This window comes from Phacochoerus africanus, chromosome 1 (assembly GCF_016906955.1).
Source record: "Phacochoerus africanus isolate WHEZ1 chromosome 1, ROS_Pafr_v1, whole genome shotgun sequence".
In the NCBI taxonomy this organism is placed as follows: Eukaryota; Metazoa; Chordata; class Mammalia; order Artiodactyla; family Suidae; genus Phacochoerus; species Phacochoerus africanus.
Genome location: NC_062544.1, coordinates 171,871,815 through 171,895,736, shown reverse-complemented (window position 1 = coordinate 171,895,736; position 23,922 = coordinate 171,871,815). Strand labels below are relative to the sequence as shown.

The 23,922-nt window shown below is 38.0% G+C and overlaps 2 protein-coding genes across 4 annotated transcripts in view; one reads left to right on the top strand and one right to left on the bottom strand.

Annotated features, from left to right (window-relative positions):
* The window catches only part of MED12L (mediator complex subunit 12L), a 352,961-nt gene that overhangs the window by 36,372 nt on the left and 292,667 nt on the right, over nucleotides 1-23,922 (bottom strand). For both annotated transcript variants that reach the window (XM_047784689.1, XM_047784699.1), the window contains 9 exons: nucleotides 23,497-23,658; nucleotides 21,442-21,553; nucleotides 18,934-19,023; nucleotides 17,782-17,891; nucleotides 17,235-17,370; nucleotides 16,260-16,421; nucleotides 14,122-14,484; nucleotides 12,120-12,276; nucleotides 8,580-8,791 (listed from right to left, as the gene is read on the bottom strand). In XM_047784689.1, coding sequence (XP_047640645.1) covers nucleotides 8,580-8,791; nucleotides 12,120-12,276; nucleotides 14,122-14,484; nucleotides 16,260-16,421; nucleotides 17,235-17,370; nucleotides 17,782-17,891; nucleotides 18,934-19,023; nucleotides 21,442-21,553; nucleotides 23,497-23,658 — 1,504 coding nt within the window. The remainder of the gene's footprint in view (nucleotides 1-8,579; nucleotides 8,792-12,119; nucleotides 12,277-14,121; nucleotides 14,485-16,259; nucleotides 16,422-17,234; nucleotides 17,371-17,781; nucleotides 17,892-18,933; nucleotides 19,024-21,441; nucleotides 21,554-23,496; nucleotides 23,659-23,922) is intronic.
* P2RY12 (purinergic receptor P2Y12) overlaps nucleotides 16,657-23,922 on the top strand; it is a 47,845-nt gene continuing 40,579 nt past the window's right edge. Inside the window, exon 1 of one of the 2 annotated variants that reach the window (XM_047784726.1) lies at nucleotides 16,657-16,754. The gene's annotated coding sequence lies outside the window, so the exon portion shown is untranslated. The remainder of the gene's footprint in view (nucleotides 16,755-23,922) is intronic. The other variant, XM_047784735.1, reaches the window with a different exon arrangement.

Sequence of the window (23,922 nt, the reverse complement as noted above, 5' to 3'; positions counted from 1 at the left end):
CACATTTATTAATGGGTTCTAAGTGACATTTTGTCTGAGATATTAACATTTTTCTATTCACTGAGTTCTAGAAGTAGGGATGAGGAAAAAAAACCCTCTTAATTCTAATTGAAAAGTATTTTACTATACTAAGGCCTAGAAAGCATAGGAGGTATTACCCAAGCAGATAATATCTATTCTCACCATTTGAGGAGTAGGTGTGTAATTCACTGCATCTATTCATTTGTCTTTATATCCAACTACCACCTTCTTATTCATTCTCTCGCTCCTCTACCCCTATCTTCCCGCTGCTCATAAAAATCTAGCTGGGAATATTATCTTCAAGATCATTATAGTTGTACAACCATTATTTCAGCAAATGAAATGGGTGCCTTCTTCATCATTGAAATAGATAGAGAAATATTAGATATTAAGTAATAAGCAGAGCATCTACTTTCCTGGCCAAGGAACAAAATGATAGGGTTTAGAACATATTTACTGTTCAGGGGCTTTTGCCTTCCTAAGTTCAATTTTGTTGCTGAGATACATATAAATTAAACTCTGAATAAATGCATTAATATACTTGTCAAAACTTAAGATTTGTTTCAACAAGACTACTGCGCATACTTTACCAAATAAGAACCAAATTATTTTGAAATATGCTCAAATTATACAATCAGGAAAATTACAGAAGGGAACACTTGAATAGCTAGTAAAGTTATAAGACATACCTAAACTCACAGGTAATCAGAAAAGGCAAATTAAAATGTTATAATACAAGATAATTTCACCTGCTCTAAACGAGAAAATTAAGGTCTGACAATATCAAGGGTTGATGAGGATATGGAGAAAGGAAAACACTCATTTACAACTCACAGGAATTACCACCACTTTGGAAATTAAATCCGCATTTCCATTTCTAATACATACCCTAAAATTCTACACGCAGAAGAAATGCATAAAAATGTTGACTATAGCATGGTTAATGTTAACAAAAAATTGGAAATAACTAAAACAGCCATCAACAGAATGGATAAATGTTAATACTCATGTTGGAATTGCCTCCAACCAGGACAAACAAAACGAAGTGTAACAAAGTAGATATAATTCAAAATTAGTCAAAATAAAAAAGCTGCAAAACAATACAATAAATTTAAAAGCTACAAAACAATACAATAATACAGCTGTGAGACTATTATATAAAGTTTCAAATCTGAAAGTAAAACAACATAACATTTCATACAATAATACAGCTGTGAGACTATTAGATAAAGTTTCAAATCTGAAAGAAAAACAACATAACGTTTCTCTTAACAGATGCAAAATATGTAGTGAAAATATGAAAACATTCATAAGAAAGAAAAACATGAAATTCATGATGGTGACTACTTCTTTACAGGAAAGAAAGGAAATGAAAGGAGACAAGGGGCCTCGTCCATGTCTGTAATGTTTAATTAAAAAAATAAAGATCTAAGGCTAAAGTGGCAGAACATTATTATTTAATAAAGCTGGGTAGTGAGTACATTAGTGTTTGCTATATTATTTTCTATTCTTTTATGTTTGAAATACACTCCTAAAGAGTGAGTAGGAGAGAAAGAACAAAGGGAGGAAACAGATATTCCAAGGTGATACAATATCTGTAGGGTCGATCAATTAACAGATATAAAGGTTGGTTGCTCAACTTAAATGGGCTTCATCAATCCAAGAGGCGTGCTTTCAGGATGTTACAGATTCACTTTTGCCAAGGAGGTAACAACTTTGAAAGGCTCTGACTCAGTCATCGTTCTTTCATTAAGTGACTTCATTCCCTTACTTGGACACACAGTGATGGCACCTGCTCACGGTTTGATAACCAAATGCTCTTATCAATCACCCTCAGCTATAACTGAGCACATTATTTCTTTGTCAGAAATCTTCCTTTTTAATATTAAGAAAATCCTCCTGATTCTTTTTTTCTTTTTTCGGCCTAATCTGAGGCATGTGAAAGTTCCCGGGCCAGGGGTTGAACCTGCGCCACAGTAGCAACCTGAGGTGCTGCAATGACAATGCCAGATCCTTAACCTGCTATGCCACCAGGGAATTCCCTTCTGATTCTTCCTCTGTAGACAATAGCCAATTGCTTTCTTCCAAATTTGTTTCAATCAAATCCGGCTAAACATATCTTTTGCTCTTCTTTGGACTCTTGAAAGATACTGTCTAGCATTGATTATTACAAAGAATACAAGATGATTCTGTGCCCTGAAAGGGAGAAATTAGGATAAACTGATATCATAAATCAAGGAACAACAGTAAGTCCTGTGGCAGAACTTAAAATTTCCTTCAAAGGCCCCTTTCCTAGAAGACTAATAAAGTGGGGTAGGGAAGGAGGTACCTTCTGTCAGAAGAAAAATACTGGATAGAAGAAAAGGTGACTGGAAAATGACTTAAGCAGCATTTTATATTATTATAACCGATACTGTATATTTTATGATAGTTTTCATGGGATACATAGAAGATTAAATACTAAGCAATATTTTTAACAATGATATTGGAATCATTGTTAAAAATACTGTCTAAAGTTTGTAGACAGTAAAAACATACTGCTCTAAGAAACTGAAATGGCTATTAGGAAAACCAAACATTCCTTTTTCTTGGTCTCTTCTACTGGTAGCCACTGAGCACCAATCATATTAGGAGCAATTAATGTAATTATATGAGCTTTTTTTGTTGTTGTTGTTGCTATGCCTGAATCACAGAGAAGTTCTCAGGCTAGGGGTCCAAGCAGACCCATTCCACAGCTGTAGCAACATGGGATCCCAGCCACATCTGCCACCTATGCTGCAGCTAGCAGCAATGCCAGATCCTTAACCCACTGAGCGAGGCCAGGAGTCAAACCCTCATCCTCAATGACACTGTGTCATATTCTTAACCTGCTGAGCCACAACGGCAACTCCCAAATAAAGCTTTTGATGTGCTTTTATTCTCTTTTAATCCTTAACATATTTAATAAAATAAAGATCATTTTATGTAACATGAATTTCCTCTGAAATAATACAACCATAAAATGATACTAATAAAACAGTAAGTATGGCAGCTAACAGTTGTTGACCAGATGCTGTAAACTAGCCATTGCTTTAAGGGCTATCACATAATTAAATCATTAATTTCATAAGAACCCTATGGAGTAAATATTGCATAAGCTCCATTTTAGAGATGAGCCTCTGAGGTACAGAAAGGTGACAAAATGACTACACTGGGCCCCATTTAAATAAGGGTCACTGAGTAAGGAATGGAGGGGGATTATTTTTACTCTCCTAGACAAAGACTGCAACTGAGAAAAATGAAAACAAGTTTCCTTATCAAAACAACTTTATGCATGTCAAAGTGCACTAAAGCTGTAAGAAAATACACTTGATTTTCACAAGAGTTACTACATCAAATAATTTGATTAAAAACACCTAACACTGGAGTTCCCGCTGTAGCACAGTAGGATCGGCAGCATCCTGGGAGCATTGGGATGCAGGTTCAATCCCTGGCCTGGCATAGTGGGTTGAGGACATGGCATCACCGCAGCTACAGTTTAAGTCATGACTGTGGCTTAGCTCTGATCCCTGCCTGGGAACTCCATAAGCTGTGGGGTGGAAAAAAAAAAAAAAAAAAAAAAAAAAAAAACAAAACCTAACAGTATCCTTGCTATTTAGCAGCTGCTTTCTAGACATTATTAACACATTCCTGAGGAAATATAAGACGGTTCACAAATATGAAGTTTCATGACCACCTGAAGCTAATCTTCAGTCTTTGCAGCAGAATTAGAATTATTTTATAACAATTCTCTAGTTTTCACTGTGCACCATCTAAGCCCAGATATTCTTACATTCATAGATGGAAAGAGCCTAAAGTGACTCCGCAAGGTCTGAGGCATATCCAGAATCCAGGAGCCTGTGTTCTCCCTGCAGCATCTGGGTTTTCAAAACAACTACAGCAGAGGTCACTGTTGAGAGGAGTTCCTGGAAGCACTCATAGAAGAGTTACAACATGAGCTTGTGGATAAAAAATCAGGTTGCTGAGGACTGAGGCCACTAAGAAGCTCCAGGGTTCTGGAAATAGTTGCTCAAAACATGAATTCATTAGATAAACATAAGAGTTCTACCCTCTGTTTTAGTAGATGGGAAGATGGTACAAAGTATTATAAGACCAAATGCCTAAACTTCTAAGAACAAGGGGCCACCTGGGGAGGGGGTGTCACAGAATAACCAGCCTAGGAAGCAGTTACACCCAAGGCTTGGAGAAACTAGTCAGTCTTTAAGAGCATCTGCTACAACTCCAAGGTCAGTTTTGAAGGTTAAGATGATTAAATTATCCAGTATCTTTGTTACATCTAAGAAAATGGATTTCTATAATTATAAAATTTGTAGCATAAGGAGGAAAATGATACCTATTTCATCTTCTCTATAAGAGGCCCAAAACGAAAGAAAGAAAGAAAGAAAGAAAGAAAGAAAGAAAGAAAGAAAGAAAGAAAGAAAGAAAGAAAGAAAGAAAGAAAGAGGAAGGGAGGGAGGGAGGAAGGGAGCAAGGAAGAAAGAAAAAGAAAAAAATACAAATGTTTACATACCTAGAGAGAATCACAATCTTGACTTAACCTGAGAAAACATTCCTGCCAAAATTAGAATCAATATTCCTTACCATGAAGGTTATGGGTCAGTACTTATTCAAAAAATCAGCTAACTGCATTCAGAATCATACACTAAACTAATTTATCAATAACACTTATATTCCATATAATTCTGCCTTTGAGGTTATAACCACAGGAGAATGTTTTTCTACCACAACACCATATTTAGCTAGATTCAAGAGACATTAATCCATGATCTACTGAGAGAGGAAAAGCACTAACATTTCCTTCAGAACCTCCTGGGAGCAGGCACTCTAGAAGATGCTACACATAACTCTCCTTTACTCTATGGAGAGGACCACTCCACCCTGTAGCTGCACCATGCATGCATTTCTCCTCCTTAAAAGAATTCTATTGTCCTCAATTACACAACACTTAAAGATGAAGGAGAAAAAAAAAAAAAAAAACCTGCTTCTGAAAGCCTTTCATAGACTCTTAATCAAATTTTAAGAGTTAAAAAAGAATGAAGGGGAGGAGGGAGGTGAATATTATACAGACACACCTTGGAGATAGTGCAGGTTTAGTTCCATACCACCTCAATAAAGCGAATGCTACAATAAAGTGAGTCACTTGGTTTATCAGTTTTCCAATGCACATAAAAGTTATGTTTAAGCTATACTAGAGTAAGTGCGCAAAAGCGTAATTTTTTTTTTTATTGAAAAAAATTTTTTAGCCTTTTAGGGTGGCACCCAAGGCATATGGAAGTTTCAAAACTAGAGGTCAAATCAGAGCTGTAGCTGCCGACCTACACCACAGCCACAGCAATGCCAGATCTGAGCCACATCTGCAACCTACACCATAGCTTATGGCAACACTGGATCCTTAACTCACTGAGAGAGGCCAAGGATTGAACCTGACTCCTCATGGATACTAGTTAGGTTTGTTACTGCTGAGACACAATGGGAATTCTTGTCATTTTTTTTTTTAAATAAAAAGACATATAAATAAAATGGGAAAGATTTAGGTGAGAGAAAAGGGAATATACAAGAAGGAAAAAAGAAATAGTAGGTAATGTAAGGTTCCTGGAAGGCAGACCTACACCACAGCTTGCAGTAACAACAGATCCCTTAACCACTGAGGAAGGCCAGTGATCTAACCTGAATCCTCATGGATACTAGTTGGATTCATAACCCACTGAGTCACAACAGGAACTCCGAAGAGTCAGGTATTTTTGAGTGGTGTGAATAAGAGGGTCCTACAGGTACATTTTAGGTCAAAAATCCATTTCTCCAAAAATATAGGACATTTTTGAATACATGAGGATTATTCTATTGAATCCCTTCTTTTAAAAAAACTTTGCTTTTGGAGTTCCTGTTGCAGCTCAGCACTAATGAACCCAACTACTACCCATGAGGACTCCAGTTCGAACCCTGGCCTTGCTCAGTAGGTTAAAGATCCAGCGTTGCAGTGAGCTGTGGCATAAGTCCCAGACGTGGCTCGGATCTGGCATTGCTGTGGCTGTGGCATAGGCAAGCAGCTGCAGCTCCGATTCAACCCCTAGCCTGGGAACTTCCATATGCCATGGGTGAGGCCCTAAAAAGACCAAAAAAAATATATATTTTTTTTCTCCTTTTTTTTTTTGCTTGAGAGGAAATTGCTTGCCATGGCCTGTAACAGGAAGCAAACTTTTGAGGTCAGGTGTTTACCTATTGATGGCCCACTGAGCTGCTCCCCAGTGTGAGAAACCACTTAGGGAAATTCGAACCTGAACTCAGCAGTCATAGCTTGAAAATGGGCTATTAACAAGTCAAATTATGCCTTGTGATAAAAAGGTAAATCAGAAAAAATAAACATACTTATGTGAAGGTAAATTTTACTTAGGCTTAAATTACTTTTAAAAGGGAGCTGAATTCATTCTAGTAGAATGGTTATTCAACATCTAGTAATAGGATTGGAAACAGTGATATAACTATTTTTATTCATCTCCAAGTAGATCTAAAATCTCACTGAAGTTGTAAATGACTCCAAACATGCTGCTTATTTAAGCAAAATCAAGGCTTTTAAAATATTTTAATCAAATCCTCATCATTTCTGTGTAAGCAGCAACTTCAGCCCATCTTTCCTGACATACAGAGAGTTAGAGCAATGGACTCTCCCTGACAAGTCAGGAGAAGATAAGCATGGCTGTTATTTGCATTCTCATGCAGTTCAAACTAGATTCCTCTCTCCTATCCTTCTCATAACATAGGTTTAAAAAAATTTTTCTTTTTAGAGAAAATTTTTGATTTTTTGATTTAATATACATAAATCAGGTTACTTTCCCCAAAGGATCAACCAAAAAAAAAAAAAATTAAATAATGCATACAATCAGGGTGTTGAAATTTGTTTTAAAAACCAGAATATTTTGATTTTTGTTTAAAGGCTAATTTGTTGTTGTTGTTGTTGTTGTTTTACTGTTCCCACAGCATGCAGAACTTCTGGGGCCAGGGATCACGCCCATGCCACAGCAGCAACCCAGGCCACTATAGTGACAATGCCAATCCTTAACCCACTGCACCACCAGGGGAGCTCCTAAAACATTTTTTTTAAAAAAAGAAAGGAGCCATTTTTACCACTGCATAACTAACCCTCCCACTCCCAAGCCCCAAATCACCAGGTAGACTGAATATAGAAATGTCATAATTTGTACAATGCAGATATGGCTAGAAAGTTACTCAAAATACAAAGAATACTTTTAAAAGCATTAAAATTTCTTGCTAATTTGAAAATCTGCTTTTTTCTTATAGTGGGATACACTTGTAGATTGGCTACTTCCTTTGAGGATCATAAAGTACCTCACTCATAGGGATGCTGTAAGATCTAAGACAATCAGTACATTAAACGGTTTAGAAGTGTTTTGGAAAATAGTTAGTGCTCTCATAGTGTTAGTGGCTATCATCATCATGGTGCAATTTTTTTGGTTTGTTTTCTATTTTTTTTTTCTTTTCTTTTTTTCTTTTTTAGGGCTGCACCCAAGGCACATGGAAGTTCCTGGGCTAAGGGTCAAATCGGAGCTATAGCTGCTGGCCTACACCACAGCCACAGCCAACACCAGAGCTGAGCTGCATCTGCAACCTACACCACAGTTCCCAGCAATGCAGGATCCTTAATCCAATGAGTGAGGCCAGGGATCGAACCTTCGTCCTCATGGATACTTGTCAGATTCGTTTCTGCTATGCCACAAGAGGAACTCTGCATTTTTTTTTAAAGAAAAATTAGAAAACACAAGTACACAGAAACTGAAAGAAAAAGTTACATCCTCACCTCCCTCTTTTTACTTTAATGCATTTCTATAGATTCATGGGTTTTATGAGTCTATACTAAGTTTTCTGTGACTTCTTGCAGTGTTTTGTTAAACAATCACTCTCATCTAAAAAAGTTAAAGAAAACTGGGTTATAGGACATAAAAATAGAAATAATATAAATCAAGAATTAAATGTCCATATACTGACTGTTATTTGTCGTGTCTTCTTTATCTTTGCTATGATCTTATGAAGTATATACTAAAAACCAAGTCAGCAGTGCAGGACACTATAGAAAACCTAAGGAACATCAGGGCCTCAGAGATAAAACCTCAAAGTAATAAATCCAATAATAATACATGAAAGTAGAGCTCAAAGGAGTACAGAGTATAGTGATAATTATAATAGGGAATCAGTGCTCAAAACAGGTCACTTCAAGAATATAAGTCCTACAGCTTCTAAGAGACTAGAAAATCATTAGCTCTTCTTTTTGTTCGAAGCATACTTCTAATGAGCCTAAGACATTTCAAGTTCTTGTTTGATCAATGATAAGAATAAAACACAAGTGGAGGGGGAGAGTATTGATAAACCTATACTAAAGAGATACACCTGCACTCACAAGTAAACAGGGGATGTGCATACAGGAAGAACACTGCACACGCCCCACTCCTCTCAAGCTAGAGGAAGGAATGACAGGCCCAGGACTATACTGCTGGATCTGGACAAACCTGTTGGAAAGGTCGTGTCTGGGCTTGCCTGAGAAGCCGCTGTTGCTGCTGCTGTTGCAGAAGCTTCATCTGTATCAACTGCTGCTGGGACGTGATGGCGTGAAGGGAGGGTGGCTGCATCATAGCCCCAGAGCGCCGTTGTAGCATGTTGGACAGAGCTTGCTTGGTGTTGGTGGGGACAAAGGAGCCCGTGGGGTCCAGTCGGGAGCCACCTACAAAAGCAGTCAGAAGGGTGGGCTTTCTATGCATGTTCACGCAATGGGTCTTCCTTATTTTATCAAAACATAGGAATCTCACCTTCTAAGGCTCATGTTAGGGGCATGATGGGAAGGAGGGCACTGCCTCACCTTCCACAAATGTTAGATCTGTCAAGAGTTGCATAAATTCCAAAGGATGAGGAGGGCAGTATTCAGTGAATGATAATATTTGAATGACTTCACAGAGGGCTCGCTTCAGCTGGGTAAGTGAAACGTCTGAGATGCAGTCATTGGCACAATTTCGGAATCATGTGGGTTTTAAATTTTGCCAGGCCCCGAGGAACATGGTACTTACACAAAATGTATTGCCTTCATGGTATATTTTGCCAAGGATCCTAAGCCAGGCACAGAGACCCTTTTGTAATTTTAAACCCTTTTGAAGTTCACAGTATTTAAGCTTCTTTACCACAGCAAGATACAAATGCCTGTTTTGCAGTAGAGAAGCATGAACATAATTTAAAAGTGTGAAATGCTTAGAAACTTCACATACCATGATTCTAAAGACAAAACACATCTTTTTTGAAGGGCAAAAGTCAAATAAACAAGAAATGTTAATTACAGCAATGCTTAAAAAATCACATGAAAACCTTAACATATCTGTATACATAATCTGTAAAATGCCTTTAACAGGGAAAAAAACACTTCAACATTTGCTGGCTTCAAGTAGGTGCCAATCCTTCACTCACCAGATAGTTTATATTCTTTAATGTATGTAAGAAAACTTCTGTATAAATACCTTACAAATGTTCTATCTTTTTAAAAAAGCAAGCTGTATGATGGAAAATAAACACTTTTAACACTGATCACTGGGAAAAAAAAAAAACGCATACTTTTAAAGACTCAGTATCACAATCAGCCATATGATGTATGAAGTCATTCAGTGGCTTTTGGAGAACATTTAGAAAAAAAGTGGGAGGTCAATTTTAGCAACAAGGCAAGGACTCATAAGTAAGGAACATTCTTTTTAAAGATTAGACTCTGGTCTACTTTCTTTTATTTTCCTAAGTTTTCTATAATCATAACTTCTGAATCAGGCTAAAGAAATAAGATACGATAAATACACTGAAGCCTTATGTATATTCTTATGTAATTAATTTTCTCCCCAATTCTCAGCAAATGGTGTTGATTATTCAGGTACATTTCCTTATAACTTTACCATTCAGCTGTGTACACATGAGAGAGATTGCTAAAAGTGTGTGTGGGGGGGGCACTGCTTCACATTTTTTAAACTATGTATGAACAGAAGCATACTTTAATACCCTTCCTCAACACCACAGGATTCATAACTTTATGAAAATGAATTCACACATTTAAAATCCTCACAATTAATTGCTTTCTTCAAATTTTTTTCTTACCTGTCATAATACCTAAGACTTACCTAATACTCAACTAATACTTTTTAGAGTGTTCTGAGGGGGAAGGGTATGTCTCTTTATAAAACACTTAGCCTTTAATTTAGACAGTCCTTATGTTTGATTTCAATACCTAAAAAGTTTAAAAATGTTTAAGTTCACAAGGACCATGGAATTAAGAGAGAAAGTCAAAAGAGAGGATGAGCAGGTATTATTTTCCACGTTCACTACTGCCTCATTTGCTCTTTGTTGTCTACACTTATTCACTCAGCAACCTATTTCCACAACCCTACAAGTCAGATGCTGCTCTAAGTTCTGGGAAGACTACAGTGAACCTAAGGGAAAAAAATACCTGCCCTTATGGAGCTTACATTCTGGAGAAGGCCGGTAATAAACTGGGAAGTAGGTAAGATATCTAGTCTATAAACAAGTGCTGATGCTAGAAAGAAACTGGAAGAAGAGAAGGGGAACAGAAGGGGCAGGGAAAGGGTGTGGTTTTCAATTTAAAGCTGCGTGGTCAGTGCAGGCCTCACTGAGAAAGTGGTATCTGACCAAACCCAAAGGAAGCAGGCAGTGAGCACATAGATACCTGACGGAGACCGCTCCGGGCAGGGGCCAGCAAATGCAAAAGCCCTGAGGTGGGGGCATGCTAAGCTCACTTACTGAAAGTATCTGCTGAGTCAGGCTATGTTCTAAGTGCTACGCTTTTAAAAATGTACTTTAAATTATACATATGAACTTATATGGGGAAAAAGAATGGATATATGTATATGTATGACTGATTCACTTTGCTGTACACCTGAAACTAATACGTTTTAAGTCAACTGTACTCCAATAAAATAAAAATTTAAAACATTATATATGTGTGTCTATCTGTGTATATAATATAAACCTTATTTCATCCTTCAAAAAAGAATGGGCATTTTTATCCATTTTGTTTATTATAACATCCTAATAACCCAAACAGGGTCTGGCACGTGACGAATGAAGTTCTTAATATATTCTGTTGAATGAATAACTGAATCATCCACACTATGAGGGTATATATTAGCATATCCACTTTATACATGATCGAGCTGAGGCACAGAGAAATTAAGATTTGGAGATTACACAATAAGGGAATGGCTGAGCCAGACCCGAACTCTCAGACCAGCTCTCTGAACCACTAATTTAGAGGACCAGATAGGATTTTCCACTATTGTAAGCCAAACATCATCTTCCCCAGTTCTCAAAATGCCAAACTAAAAATAAAAATCACAATATAGCACAGAATACAATAAGGAACAGATTATTTGTTAGAATGGCACATTCTAACAATGTAGACTGAGATTTCAAACTGTTTTGCAGAAAGAGGCAAAGCCTTCACTTAGGGAAGAAAATTCTAATTAAGAGGGTATTTTTTAGAAAATATTTGTTCTAGATATAAAATATACTTAGGCTTGAATCAAAGCAACACTAACACTGACTGTGAATATGGTGGTTTTCCTTACTGATATCTAAATCTATTTGCTGAGCCAGATTTCTGAGCTCCTTCATGGTATAAACAATTTAAAATCCATAACATGAGGAAACAATAAAAGACACTGCAATATTGTCTAATCTTTTAAAACACTGATAAGAATTATATCTGATAAGAGCATACACCAATTTCATGACATAATACTTCTATCAACTTCATATCTTACAGCTTAGATTTTCATCAGTGGCTAATTTCCTTTGAACATTGGGTGAAGATTCCAAAATCAGCACATAAACTAGTCACTGAAACCTTATTTTAGAGGAAGAAAAAAAGCATCTTGAGTGGAGAGAATGATAGAAAGGCCTACTGAGCACCCAGCTCTTGAAATGGGGAGGTTTTGGGTTAAAAGCAAAGAGAACCCCAAGCTACTTCTCATCTTGGAGTCTCCATACTTGGCCCTCTCATCACATACCTGGAGGAAGAGATTGGTTCTGAAGGAAAAAGCCAGGCTGCTGGGGCTGACCCATGAGGTTATAGCCCCACAAGGCGGACTGCGGGTGATGCATCATCTGGGAGGAAATAGGTGAGTAATTGGGAGGCACTCGGTATATGCCGCTCTGTGGATACTCCTTCAACATAAATCGGGAAGAAAAAAAAAAAATTACTTAACGCCATGCACCTCATAGAGAATTAATATGAATTCTTCCTGTCACATTATTTGAGAAAGCTCCTATCCCAGCAGACAAGGCTATTTTATTTTGACAAACGGGAAGACAGAGGGCAAGAGAACCAACATACTCTTTGCAAAACACTCAGTCAAGTTAAAACTCTCCCTTGACTTAAAAGGCACTTGGCTACAGTGTGGGAAGATGGAACAGGATCTTTTCTGTGTTTAACATACTTAAAATACTAAAAGCACATTTAGAACACCAAGAGTGACCATCACCCACAGCCAAAAAAGCATCTTCATTTGCTGAGTCTCCCGATCACTTCATCTTAGAAGGTTTCTGATAACTAGGACCTGGATGAAAATTAGCCAGGAAGGCCCACAGAACTTCCAAACAGGTCTCTGGCCTAGACAGTGTCTTAGTTACACTTTTACAGACAGCACTCCAAAGACTCCCCTTCTATCCTGTTCCCCTGTCTCCTCATCACACCTCTTGCCCAGGGCTTTCTCTTCTTTAGAGTAGCCGCAAAGTCTGTAAGGATCACACCTGAATGTCTCAATTCTCCTACTGTCCCACCTTCTCTAGTCTAGCCCTGAAGCATGAAGGAAGTTCCCTGCAATATATCTGATTAAAATTTCCTCCTACTGGCTAAAAAAGAATAGGTGAGCAACAATCATTAGCTATGATGACTGAATGACAAGTTGAGACTATTTATTTTACTGCACAACAAAACCACTCTTAATTTTTAGAAAAATGTCACAAAGACCCTCTCGAGTATTTTTCAAGTGAATTTAATTGGAAAAATATTTTACACATGAATTCTAGAAAGTTATTTCTCAATTTCTCTTAGATTTCTGTCATCAAGAAAATGTTGTTCTTGGTAAGGAAGGCTAACAGGGAAACAAGAAGTAAAACTATTTTAAATTACATTTATTTTTGAGTTCCCTGTGACCTAGCAGGTTAAGGATCCAGCATTGTCATGTGTAGCCCCCCCCAAAAAAAAGGAAACAAAAAACTGTTTATCTCTCATAAAGTCTGAAAATGTGGTAAAGAGATAGAATATAGAGGAGAGTAAGAGGGAATGGTAAACTATGACATCTCAGAAACGTCCTACTGAATACATTAGATAGGTCTTTGTCTAGGGAAAGCAAACAGTTTTTTATGATAATTGACTATTGATATCAACTGCCCAAAATACAAAAAATATTTTAGACATGTCTCATAATAAAAATATGTAAAGGGGTAGGAGGGATGGACTGGGGGTTTGGGATTGGCATATGTACAGAGAGGTATATGGAATGACTGGCCAGTGACACAGTACAGAGAACCCTACACAATATTCTGTGATAATCTATGTGGGGAAAGAATCTCAGAAAGAATGAACGTGTGTATACGTATAACTGAATCACTTTGTTAGTATAGCAGAAATTATCCTAACATGTAAATCAACAATAAAATTTTTAAAAATGAGAAAAAACATGTAAGAGGATGAGATTTCATAGGTCAAAAAATTCAAGTTTCAAATTTGAGAAATTGAGGCAGTGAGATATTAAATAAATATTATTCACAATCAAAGCCTAAAGTTAAAGTTGTGAAAAGTAGGAGGAAAAATCAAAAGCTAGGATCCTGTTGGCTGTGACAAGTAGCTGTTGGTTGCTGGTCTGTTAATTCCAGCTGAGCTTCGTTAGGATAACTGACAAACAGGCTTATACTGCACTGAGGAGTGTTGCTTAGGGACGTAATTCAGGAACCAGTAAATCTACAAGATGTGACTGCACCCAAGATCCCCTAACTTCCCGTACTCACATCAACTCTGGAGCTGGATTTTGTCTTGCGCTTCCTTCCTTTTGTCTTCTTCTCTTCATCTGTTGTGGTTTTTCCCTGATCTGATAGCTCAGCTGATTTCCTCTCTGGTTCCTGAGAGATGGGAGATGTGGGCTCTTCTTCTTCCTCCTCGGGAGGCAGGGGCAGCGGCTCGAGGTAGTAACTTCGGGGCTTGGGCATGGGGTGCGTGTGATACAGAAGGAGGTGATGCTGCTCCTCGTACTTGACCACCTTCCGGTCCATTCGGACAGTTCCAAACCAGGCCCAGGACAGAGGGGCTGGGTTCTTCTGACCCTCAAACAAATCCCACGGGGACACCTTCTGTTTCGTAGAGACCTGGAGACCCTGTAGTGAAATGAGGCGCTGTGACCACACCCTCAGACCTTTTTCAGATTCAGAGGACATTCTGGCTTGGGCAGGGGGCAGGGGGCTTAGAGAACCCCAGCACACAGCAGAAAGGCTACCTAATGAGTCCCTGAGAGCAGCAGCTAGAATCCAGACCCTTAAGTCCAGTTATACCACAAGGCAGTGTGGTCCTTTCTACCACAAGGCAGTCTGTTCAGGCTGTAATACCAGACAGTCGAGTAATTTTACTGTAAATGATATTTTTTTCCAGTTAGATTTTTTTGGCAAAAAAAAAAAAAAATTCTAAAAAAACACTACAAAGTTGATCTTACTGTACTAAATCAAAAACCGTTGGAATTTATTATGTTTTTAAGATAAAACAAAACTTGGGAGTCAAGTTAGAGTCCACCTCTAGTTGGGCTCATATTAACTTCAATCCAAACATGTATAGACCTGATTCAGTACAGGTCCCTTTCATGTCCTTAATTAGGCAGTCTCTGATGAGTTAAGTAATATTCTATAGAACTAACTTGTACCAACAGGTACACATAAGGCCCCTCAATTCAAACTTATCTCTACTGTGTTTAGAAGAGCAAATGTTTTTCTGTTTCTGAAAACAAAAGTGTCTTATTTTTAATATTAATTGGTGCTTGCACTGGCATAGTAATTTGAGCAAATAACTGCTCAAAGCCTTCCATACGAACGCTCCCATTTCCTAACCATACACACTCTTCCACTCACCCACATTTTGACTGTTTCTTAGTATCTTTCTTGACATTACACCTCTTTCCTGGGTGCCAAGACCACATGTCCGCATGGCTTCCAGATGCGTCACCACTGGAGAGCCCACTGACACTGCAAACTCAACTTGCCCCTGACTCTAGCTTTATCCTCTCTCCACAACTATATGGTTATCAGCACTCAGGGAGCTCCAATTACTCCAGCACTGCATTTGCCTACGAGACACAGTCTCTCATGCCTTTGCAAAACACTTCCCTGTACCTGTATCACACTTTGCCCTACCTCCTGGCTAATTCTTAAACTTCCAAAATTATTCAAGTGTCAGTCTTCCTGAGGATCTGGCTCTGACGACCTACCCCTCATCTGAGTGTGATGGCCTCTTCCCGTTGTGCCCTAGCACCCCATACCAGGACACACAAACCTCACTGGAGTCTGTCTATCTACTTCCCCTTAAGGGTAGGAGCTCTGTCTTACATCTCTGTGATTTCAGACACCTGTGGTTGCTCAACGTTCCCTGAAAGAATAGCAGACCATTTTCCTTGTGTTTTAGAGAAACTTATTTAATATCATATATAAATCAAGTGTTCATTCAATATTGTTTGATAAGAAAATAAGGTGCTATCACTTTAAAAAGAATTGTTTACTCAAAACCGTTTACTACAGGAAGACATAAGAATAAGAATTTTCTCATTCACTAAATGTACTCTATTTCCAGTTCTGTAGTAAAATCAAACGTGATCTTCCGTATTTCTTTTATACTAAGCTTGTACTTAGTTTTCCCGTGTTGGGCTTTAGAAATTCACTTAAACTCAGGGAAAGTTTTAAATGAAGATCTTCAAAGATCTGACCTATTTGTATAATAATGTCAATGACCACTGCATTCAAATGACAAGGATATGTTTTAAAAAATCAAGAAATAATAAACTTAAGATGTTTTATATGTCCTGTAGGAAGACAAGGAAACGTATTTTGTCTTTTTAAGTTCATGTATTTATATATATATGTATATATGAGAAACAAACATTTACTCTTGCCTGTTTTTTATCTATAGAGTCAAATCCAGCAATTTTGTTTCCCTTCGTGTCAATCAAGGAACCCATAGGTTCACAAGTGATAACATCACATGTCTGTTTTGGCAAAGGCAGCAACTGTCGAACTTTGTCAATACTTTCTGACCGCTTGTCTCCCAGTTCTTTCTAAAAAAAAGAAAAAGACAGAGAGAAGTGGAACAGAAATTATAATGAAGGTAAAAGTTATAAGAAGGAAGTTCCCCTATGAAGCATTTCCTTTTTTTATAGCTGGAATGTTCTTTAACCTTAAACATGGTCTATGGCGCAGCTCTCATTGACAGTTTGTGAGTGTGTTTCACTTCTTCTATTTAAGTAGAAAATAGAACATGTATAAAGACCCTCTTATTACACAACAAACATCACAGTGCTGAAATGACAAAAATCCAAAGTAGTATTTGCAACCAGAAGGCAGGAGCTGCAGCATGGAACACGTTCTCCAATCCAGGGTCAGACTACAAGGTAACCATTGGTTATTTTATTAGTAAGGTCATCAGATATCTTGATTTCTTTTCTGAATTGTTTGTTTATAGTTTATTTCAAAAACTGTGTTATTTCAAAAAAGTGCCTAGTCAAATGAATCGAATCCAGAAATATCAATGCAAATGTGTACTTTTCAACTGCATGTTGCCAGTCTAAGAACAAATTTATCCTAAATCTAATGTTAGTATTTTGCTTATAGATTTGATAATGGATTTCTCAAGTTCCTTAAAAAATTGAATATGTTTTATGAAATTTTTTTTTAAGAGAAATCTTCAATCTTCAGCTATATGTATACTTACAACTTTTGGGTACTGGGAAGCTGAAGTTAAGCAGATAGCAAAATAACTACATTGTATTAAGTTGATGCAATAAATAGCACCTGATTTAAAGAGTGATAAAAAAGACAATACGCACTAGATAACAAACCATATACAGCAGAAGCTCAGATCACAAACTTACTTTCAGTTTCTTTACTAAGTTCATGTATGCACGTTTGTTTTCTTCAGATCCCCCTGGGGATGCATTTGATAGGTCAGAGGCCAGTGTTCCATTGATTAAAACACCCAGCATATCAAGAACTGTTGTGAATAATTCACTAAGAGGAGAAAGAAAATATTTTCACCTTAAAACCAAAACCAAGACACTCTTAACTGAGCATTTTTATATAAAGCACAGAATTAATTTTTTTAATGGCCACATCTGCAGCATATGGAAGTTCCCAGGCCAGGGATTGAATCCGAGCCACAGATGCAGCCATGCTGGATCCTCTAACCCACTGTGCCCGGACAGGGATTGAACCCACACTGCTGCAGCAACCTGAGCTGCTGTAGTCGGGTTCTTAACCCACTGCACCACAGCGGAAACTCCTGGGCACAGAATTTTTTTAGTGGTACCTAAGGATATAAGATGTGGAAGAAGTTGTAATCAGTACATCAGAGCTTCCACCACGCAGGCACACACGCATAAACGCATGCAGCAAAGCCAACATGAAGTGATAAGAACATACTTGTTAGTGTGCATGTCGACGGTTCCAGAAGTAATGATCTGAAGGAGAAGGAGGGCCCAGTCTGTTGTCCACTGGGTGCTCCTCTGCACTGTGTCAAACATTCCTCCCACCTAGCACATAAAAAATACAACAACAACAATCTCCATAGTGTAATAAAGAAAATACCACCCCTATCACTTTATGCAGCCAAATTTCAATTTGTTTAAATTTTTTTTAAAAAGGTCCTCTAGTTTCTGGACTATCCTTTTTGCCACTCTTTTTGGTTCCATTAGCATAGGAACTGGTCATTCAAAAAAAAAAAAAAAGAGAGAGACAGAGAAGGAGTACCCAAGTGTGGACACATCATCAAAATGATTTACATACTAATATTCATCAGATTTCCTTTATTCCTAAGCTTTCATGACATCCAGTTTCATGATGTGATTTTAGTGTATTTAAATCTGAATAGGTCAAAACCATGTGATTCAGTTATCTTCAGACTTGTGTTGTCAACTATTGAATCTAAGCCTATTATCAGAGTTGTCATAATAATATTTGGAAATAGCCTGTAACATGGACATAATGCTGAGCGGGAGGCTTCGCCCCCCCAGGTCTGCTCGTTCACCTGTGGGAATTTATATCAAATACCAGGCAAACCAGAGTAGCTTTTATAGAGGCTTGTGCAGTGAGAAAAAGAAAATTCAAAGGAATGTGCAATGGGTGAGGAATTTTAAGTCTCTGTAGAACTTCCCTATGGGATTTGTCTTTATGATCAATTTGATGAGAAGTTTGATAAAATTTTGACCTAAGGACAGTTTAATGTTTTTAAGTAAGTATAGAAAAAGCTAACCCTCATCTCAAATTAGTAGTTCTCTGAGACCGACTCCTGGCACAAATGGAAAAAAGAGAGAGAGTCACGGGGGCAGGAAGGGGGGTGGTTGTGCAGAAGGCAAAGCGATGTCAAAAATACCTACTGCCGTCTAGAAGCCAGACCAGACAGGAAGGATGGCAGCCAGGGAAACAGAAGGATTGAGACAAGGAAGAAGTAAAGAGAGCATACGGCCTCATCTTATAACGGGGACTGTGGGCACAGTAGGAGTGGAAAGCTGGAGTTACTTTCACATTTGGCTAAGTGTAACAGAGGGAAAGTACTAGACGCATCTCTCATCTTACCAAATTCAGGCGGAGCTGCAATGCCTCATGCATCATCTGCCGTGCTTTTATGTCATCTTGGTATCGTTCTTCTCTCCAATTACTTAAAATCTAAGTTAGAAAATAGATGAAAAAAATAAAAACCCAAAACTTGTTTTCCCTATTCAATTTTATTTTTCTTCTTTTTAAGGTTAAACTGAACTTTTTATTGACAAAGACAACTTTTTCATTTAACAAATTAACAAATAAGGGGAAAATAAAATTTTAGCTTTCCTCCCCCTTCCTCCAAGCAGATGGAAATCTGGTTATTTCTTTGTTCATTATCTAATCATATATACCATATTAAGAAAAATCTTATCTCATCACACATCCTGTTACTGAGTTTTAGAAAATGTTTAGCATGCCATTGAGTTAAGCATTAACAGAAATAAAGATTATTCTTAAAATACATCATTTCACTGGTCTTAGATAAATATAGAAGTTCCCATCATGGCGCAGCAGAAATGAATCTGACTAGGAATCATGAGGCTGCGGGTTCGATCCCTGGTCTCGCTCAGTGGGTTAAGAATCCAGTGTTGCCGAGAGCTGTGGTGTAGGTCGCAGATGCGGCTCAGATCTGACGTTGCTGTGGCTGTGGTATAGGCCAGCAGCTACAGCTTCAATTAGACCCCTAGCCTGGGAACCTCCATATGCCAAGGGTGCAGCACTAAAAAAGACAAAAAAAAAAGATAAATATAAAGATAGAATTATATCTTATATCAGTCTTGTATTATAGTTCTAGGGACATGCTGTGAGTCCTAGGAAATGTATTATTTTGATGTTTCATTGAAGGGGAAGCTTGCTAGCCGATAACCTTGTCTTCCTTGATAAAGGTGAACCATTTTGAAAAATGTGACATCTTGGATATCAGTCAAGGGGCATATTAATTTATTAAGTAAGTGCTTCCTCATTGTTTCACACCATTGTTGGAGAAAAGGAAATGTTGCTTAGGGAAGGTGAACCACAAGTAGGGAACACCCAGAATCAGCTGACACGAGCAAAAACAAACCAAAGCCTCACTGCCATGCCCTGAAATATGGCACTTAAGGAGAATCATCTTAAAAGAGCTGAAATGAATCACTTGCAGAAGTAACCGAGCCCAAGAGATGACTTGTAAGTCACTGCGAGGTTAAAGGAGAGCACTTCCCAAATCTTGTCAAAAGATAGGGATGCACCTCCCCCAAGGCAGGTAAACGGGGAAAGGCAGTTAGCAAAATGCACGAAGTATCATGGAGCTGACATTCTGGTATCAGGCAAATAAAAATAAGTGGAACAAGCGGCATGAACCAGGGGACAGACAATGACTGTGGTCCTACTTTTAGAGCATGAGGGAGTGGGATGGCGCACCTAGGGAAGTGACATCTGAGCAGAGACCTGAGGAAGTGAAGGAGCTGCCCCGGGAGGGGAGAAAAGATTCTAAGACTCTGCAGTGAGAATTTGCTTGGCAAGTTCATGGAACAGCAACATGGCCACTGTGAAGAGAGTAGAATGAGCAGACCCATGACTGCCAGGAAACCAGGTAGAGGTTGGAGCTGGTGCCAAATCGTGGAGGGGCTTATAGGCTCAGACTGGGAATTATTATTCTAGGAATAGTAAGAAACGCTGCAGCATTTGGAGCACTGGAAAATTTTGTGATTTACACTTAAAAACGATCATTCTGTCTACTATATAGAGAATAGATTTCACATATCCAGAAGGTAGCAGATGACAAGAGATCCCCAAGAAGTTAAGTATCTTGTTCGTGTTCATCCAGAACTGTTCAAGGAAAAGACACTGTGTCACTGAAATCACAGCCCCACATAGACTCCATTAGGCTCTACAGCTGGATAACACATGCCAGATGACCAATCTATCCATTCTGCTCCATTCTATACTTTCAAATTCCAATTTGATCACTCAGTTTCCTTGTGGTACACAGAATACCTGTGCTCTAAATCGTAATCAGAACTGTGGATGGTGCAAAGGCAAATTCAAAAAGTCTTTGAAAATGAACCAGAATGGCTTCTGATTCATAAATGAGTATCTTGCGCACTTGACCAGCAACAGTCTGGCTCTGGCAGTAAAATTAAGATGAGTTTCTGAACTTACAGAGCTCACTCTGAGACCCTTCCTGATAAGTAGAAGCCCAACGGAGGATCTGGCAAGAGGTCCTTTTGTCTTACTGCCAGGCCTCCTTCAATATTGATTCCTCTAGGACCTCTCCCAGGAGGCAGGGGCAGGAGAGGAGCAACAACTTTGTAACAAAGTTATGTGCAATATGCAGAATGTTACTTGTATACAGACATTTATCCAACACATAATTAATATTATACTGCTATTCATCTCATGGTGATAAGAACGCAAGTAGGAGAACAGGGTGGGAATTGTTTTCCTGAATCTAAGCAAAACACATTGCACTCTTATGAGTTTAATGTCAGTTTGTTTGAAAGGAAAACAAATGAATGCCATTAGAACCATACTTGCCTGGCTCAGTATTCTACTGCACTTTACCTGGTTAACTTGATTCTGCAGCGATGTTAGGAGGCCTTCTCGTTGTTCATCCTGTCCCTTCAGGCAGGTAAGGACCAGTGAGAGGAATGGTTGTTGACTCAAAAGAGACATACTACGAAGGAAGTAATAACAGGAGATCTAGTTAGAAAGAATGGATTACTTTCTGTGCAACACTTATTTCTTGCCCTCGAGTTATTGGCTCTTATTTATTTTACTATTAGAAAAGGGAGGGGAGTAGTAAATAGCCAAGACTACTTGAAAAGTTAAATCATATCTCTAACTAATAAGACTAAAAAGCCACTGTAATGCTTCTAGATTTAATATGTTTTCTTGCCCTGAAAGGCATTTCCAAATTAGCATAAATTCATACCACATATGAGTGCGTATGGGGGGAGGGGGAACAAGAAGAAGAGACTTTGCAGTTTCTATCAGTAAACTGAATTAAAAGATACACATCAGGAGGAATATCACTTCATACACAGAAAAATGAAAAAATTTTAAATTTCTGTCACTTAGTATTACTATTTTAGGGTCCAGGAAATAGGCCTTATATGATTTCTGTGCTTATTTATTTATTTATTTTTAGCACATTTCTCAAGACCAAATAGCTGGGTATTGGTAGAGCTAAAATTAGCATCTACTCCTCCAAGGAGGACTCCAAACCAGTATGCTTGCTAGTGATCCCCAGTACTCTGCCACATCCCACAGGCTTAACGTGTAAAGGAATTTAAAGACATTTGGGGGGAAAAACTCCATTTTAAATTGGCATTTTAGCATTTTTTTCTTCCATGATCAGGAACAACTGACAAATCATGCTGATAAACTAATTTTGCTACACTGGAAAAGAAAATTCCTTAAAATGAGATGGAGGTCATAATGTTTCAATCTGCTTCATCTTACACCAGCATAGCCAAGAGAGATTAGCTTGGGAAGAGCCATCTTTAAACTCTGCAATTCCATCTGCTCTCCCTGCAGGAAGTGAGGCGAAGTACATGCCATCGCCCATTAGCAGATAAACTTTGAGAATTAAAACTGTGTCACTTCACTGGTTAACAAATATGGGCAAAGATGACAGAACAACCAGATACCAAACAACATACACATAAAGCTATGTCAAATAACAAAATGTACTTTAGTTAAGAGCACAGACTCAGAGGCCAGACCACCTGGGTTTCAATCCCAACTTTACACCTCTTTAGCTGTGTGCCCTTGAGAAATTTACTTAACCTTTCAGTGCCTCAGTTTCTTTACCTGTAAAAAGGATATAATGAGAGCATCTACCACAACACGATTGGTGTGAGATTTTAAAAGTTCACATATGCATATAATGAGTTTGATACATAGGTTGACATTTTATAAGGGATCATTAAATGGCAACTACTGAAATACTATTAATTAGGTGACAAGAAATCTGTATGATCGGAATTTTTGTTTTTTAACATTAGAAATTTCTTCTCACTCCTGGTGTGCTAAATTTAACATGCTTTCACATTAGAGCGTATTTTTGTTCTTTCTCAGTAACATGGTCAGTTTTCCAAAATAATTATATGAAACATTTTATAGGGCATAAAATTTTTAAAAAAATGTTTGACTTGGAGGCTTATAAGTTAATGTGTGTGTAGTCTAGAACAAGAGCCCTAAATGTTAAAAATATTAGTAACTATTTCAGGGTCCAGCATGATAGAATTATAAATAATTGCATGAATTTTAAACCTAAGTACCTAAATAATAAGAAAAAAAAAAAAAAAACCCCCGTTGAATACAGGACGAAGTGGATATCCAAAGCTGATTCAGTAGGTCTGAAGTGGGGCTAAAAAGCCATTAACAGCACAGCAGTGATTAGGGTACAGAGGCAGAAGGGAGAGCTAGTGTACTGAGTATTATAATGTGAAATCTTTTAGGAAACAGATCTTTGCCTAATAGAATATTTTCAATTTCATATAAAGATAAAATTTCAGTAGACTCTGGGTACAACAAGGATGTATATCTGTAGGATACTGGATTCTCTCAACTGTTCTTTAAACACTCACATAGAAATGCCTGTAGCAGCCATACCTTTTCTGTTTTTGTCTGTCTCTCTCCTTTTTGGAAGAAGAACCCAAGTGCTGTCCCTTCTCCAGCTCCTCCCCAGCGGCTTTCAACACTCTTCCCTGCACAGAAGTTGGCAGCCTGGCAATTAGGGGGGCCACCAGCCATACACCCCTGCGTTCAGAGGAACTAAAATCAGAAACAGGTGTTATACCCAAGGAGGCAAACTTCTGCTCTGCTCTCACCATTATAACCAAAACTCCAAAGCAAGACTTTTATGCACAAGATATACCGATTATTCTAATATTTGCCTTTCTTTCTTTACTATACATACTTTTCAGTCACACTTATGGAAGGCAAGAAAAGGTGGGTTCTCAGAGGATACTGTAAATAAATTTTGCTTTAATCTATAAAAGTGTTTTTCAGAGTTCCCTGGTGGCTCAGTGAGTTAAG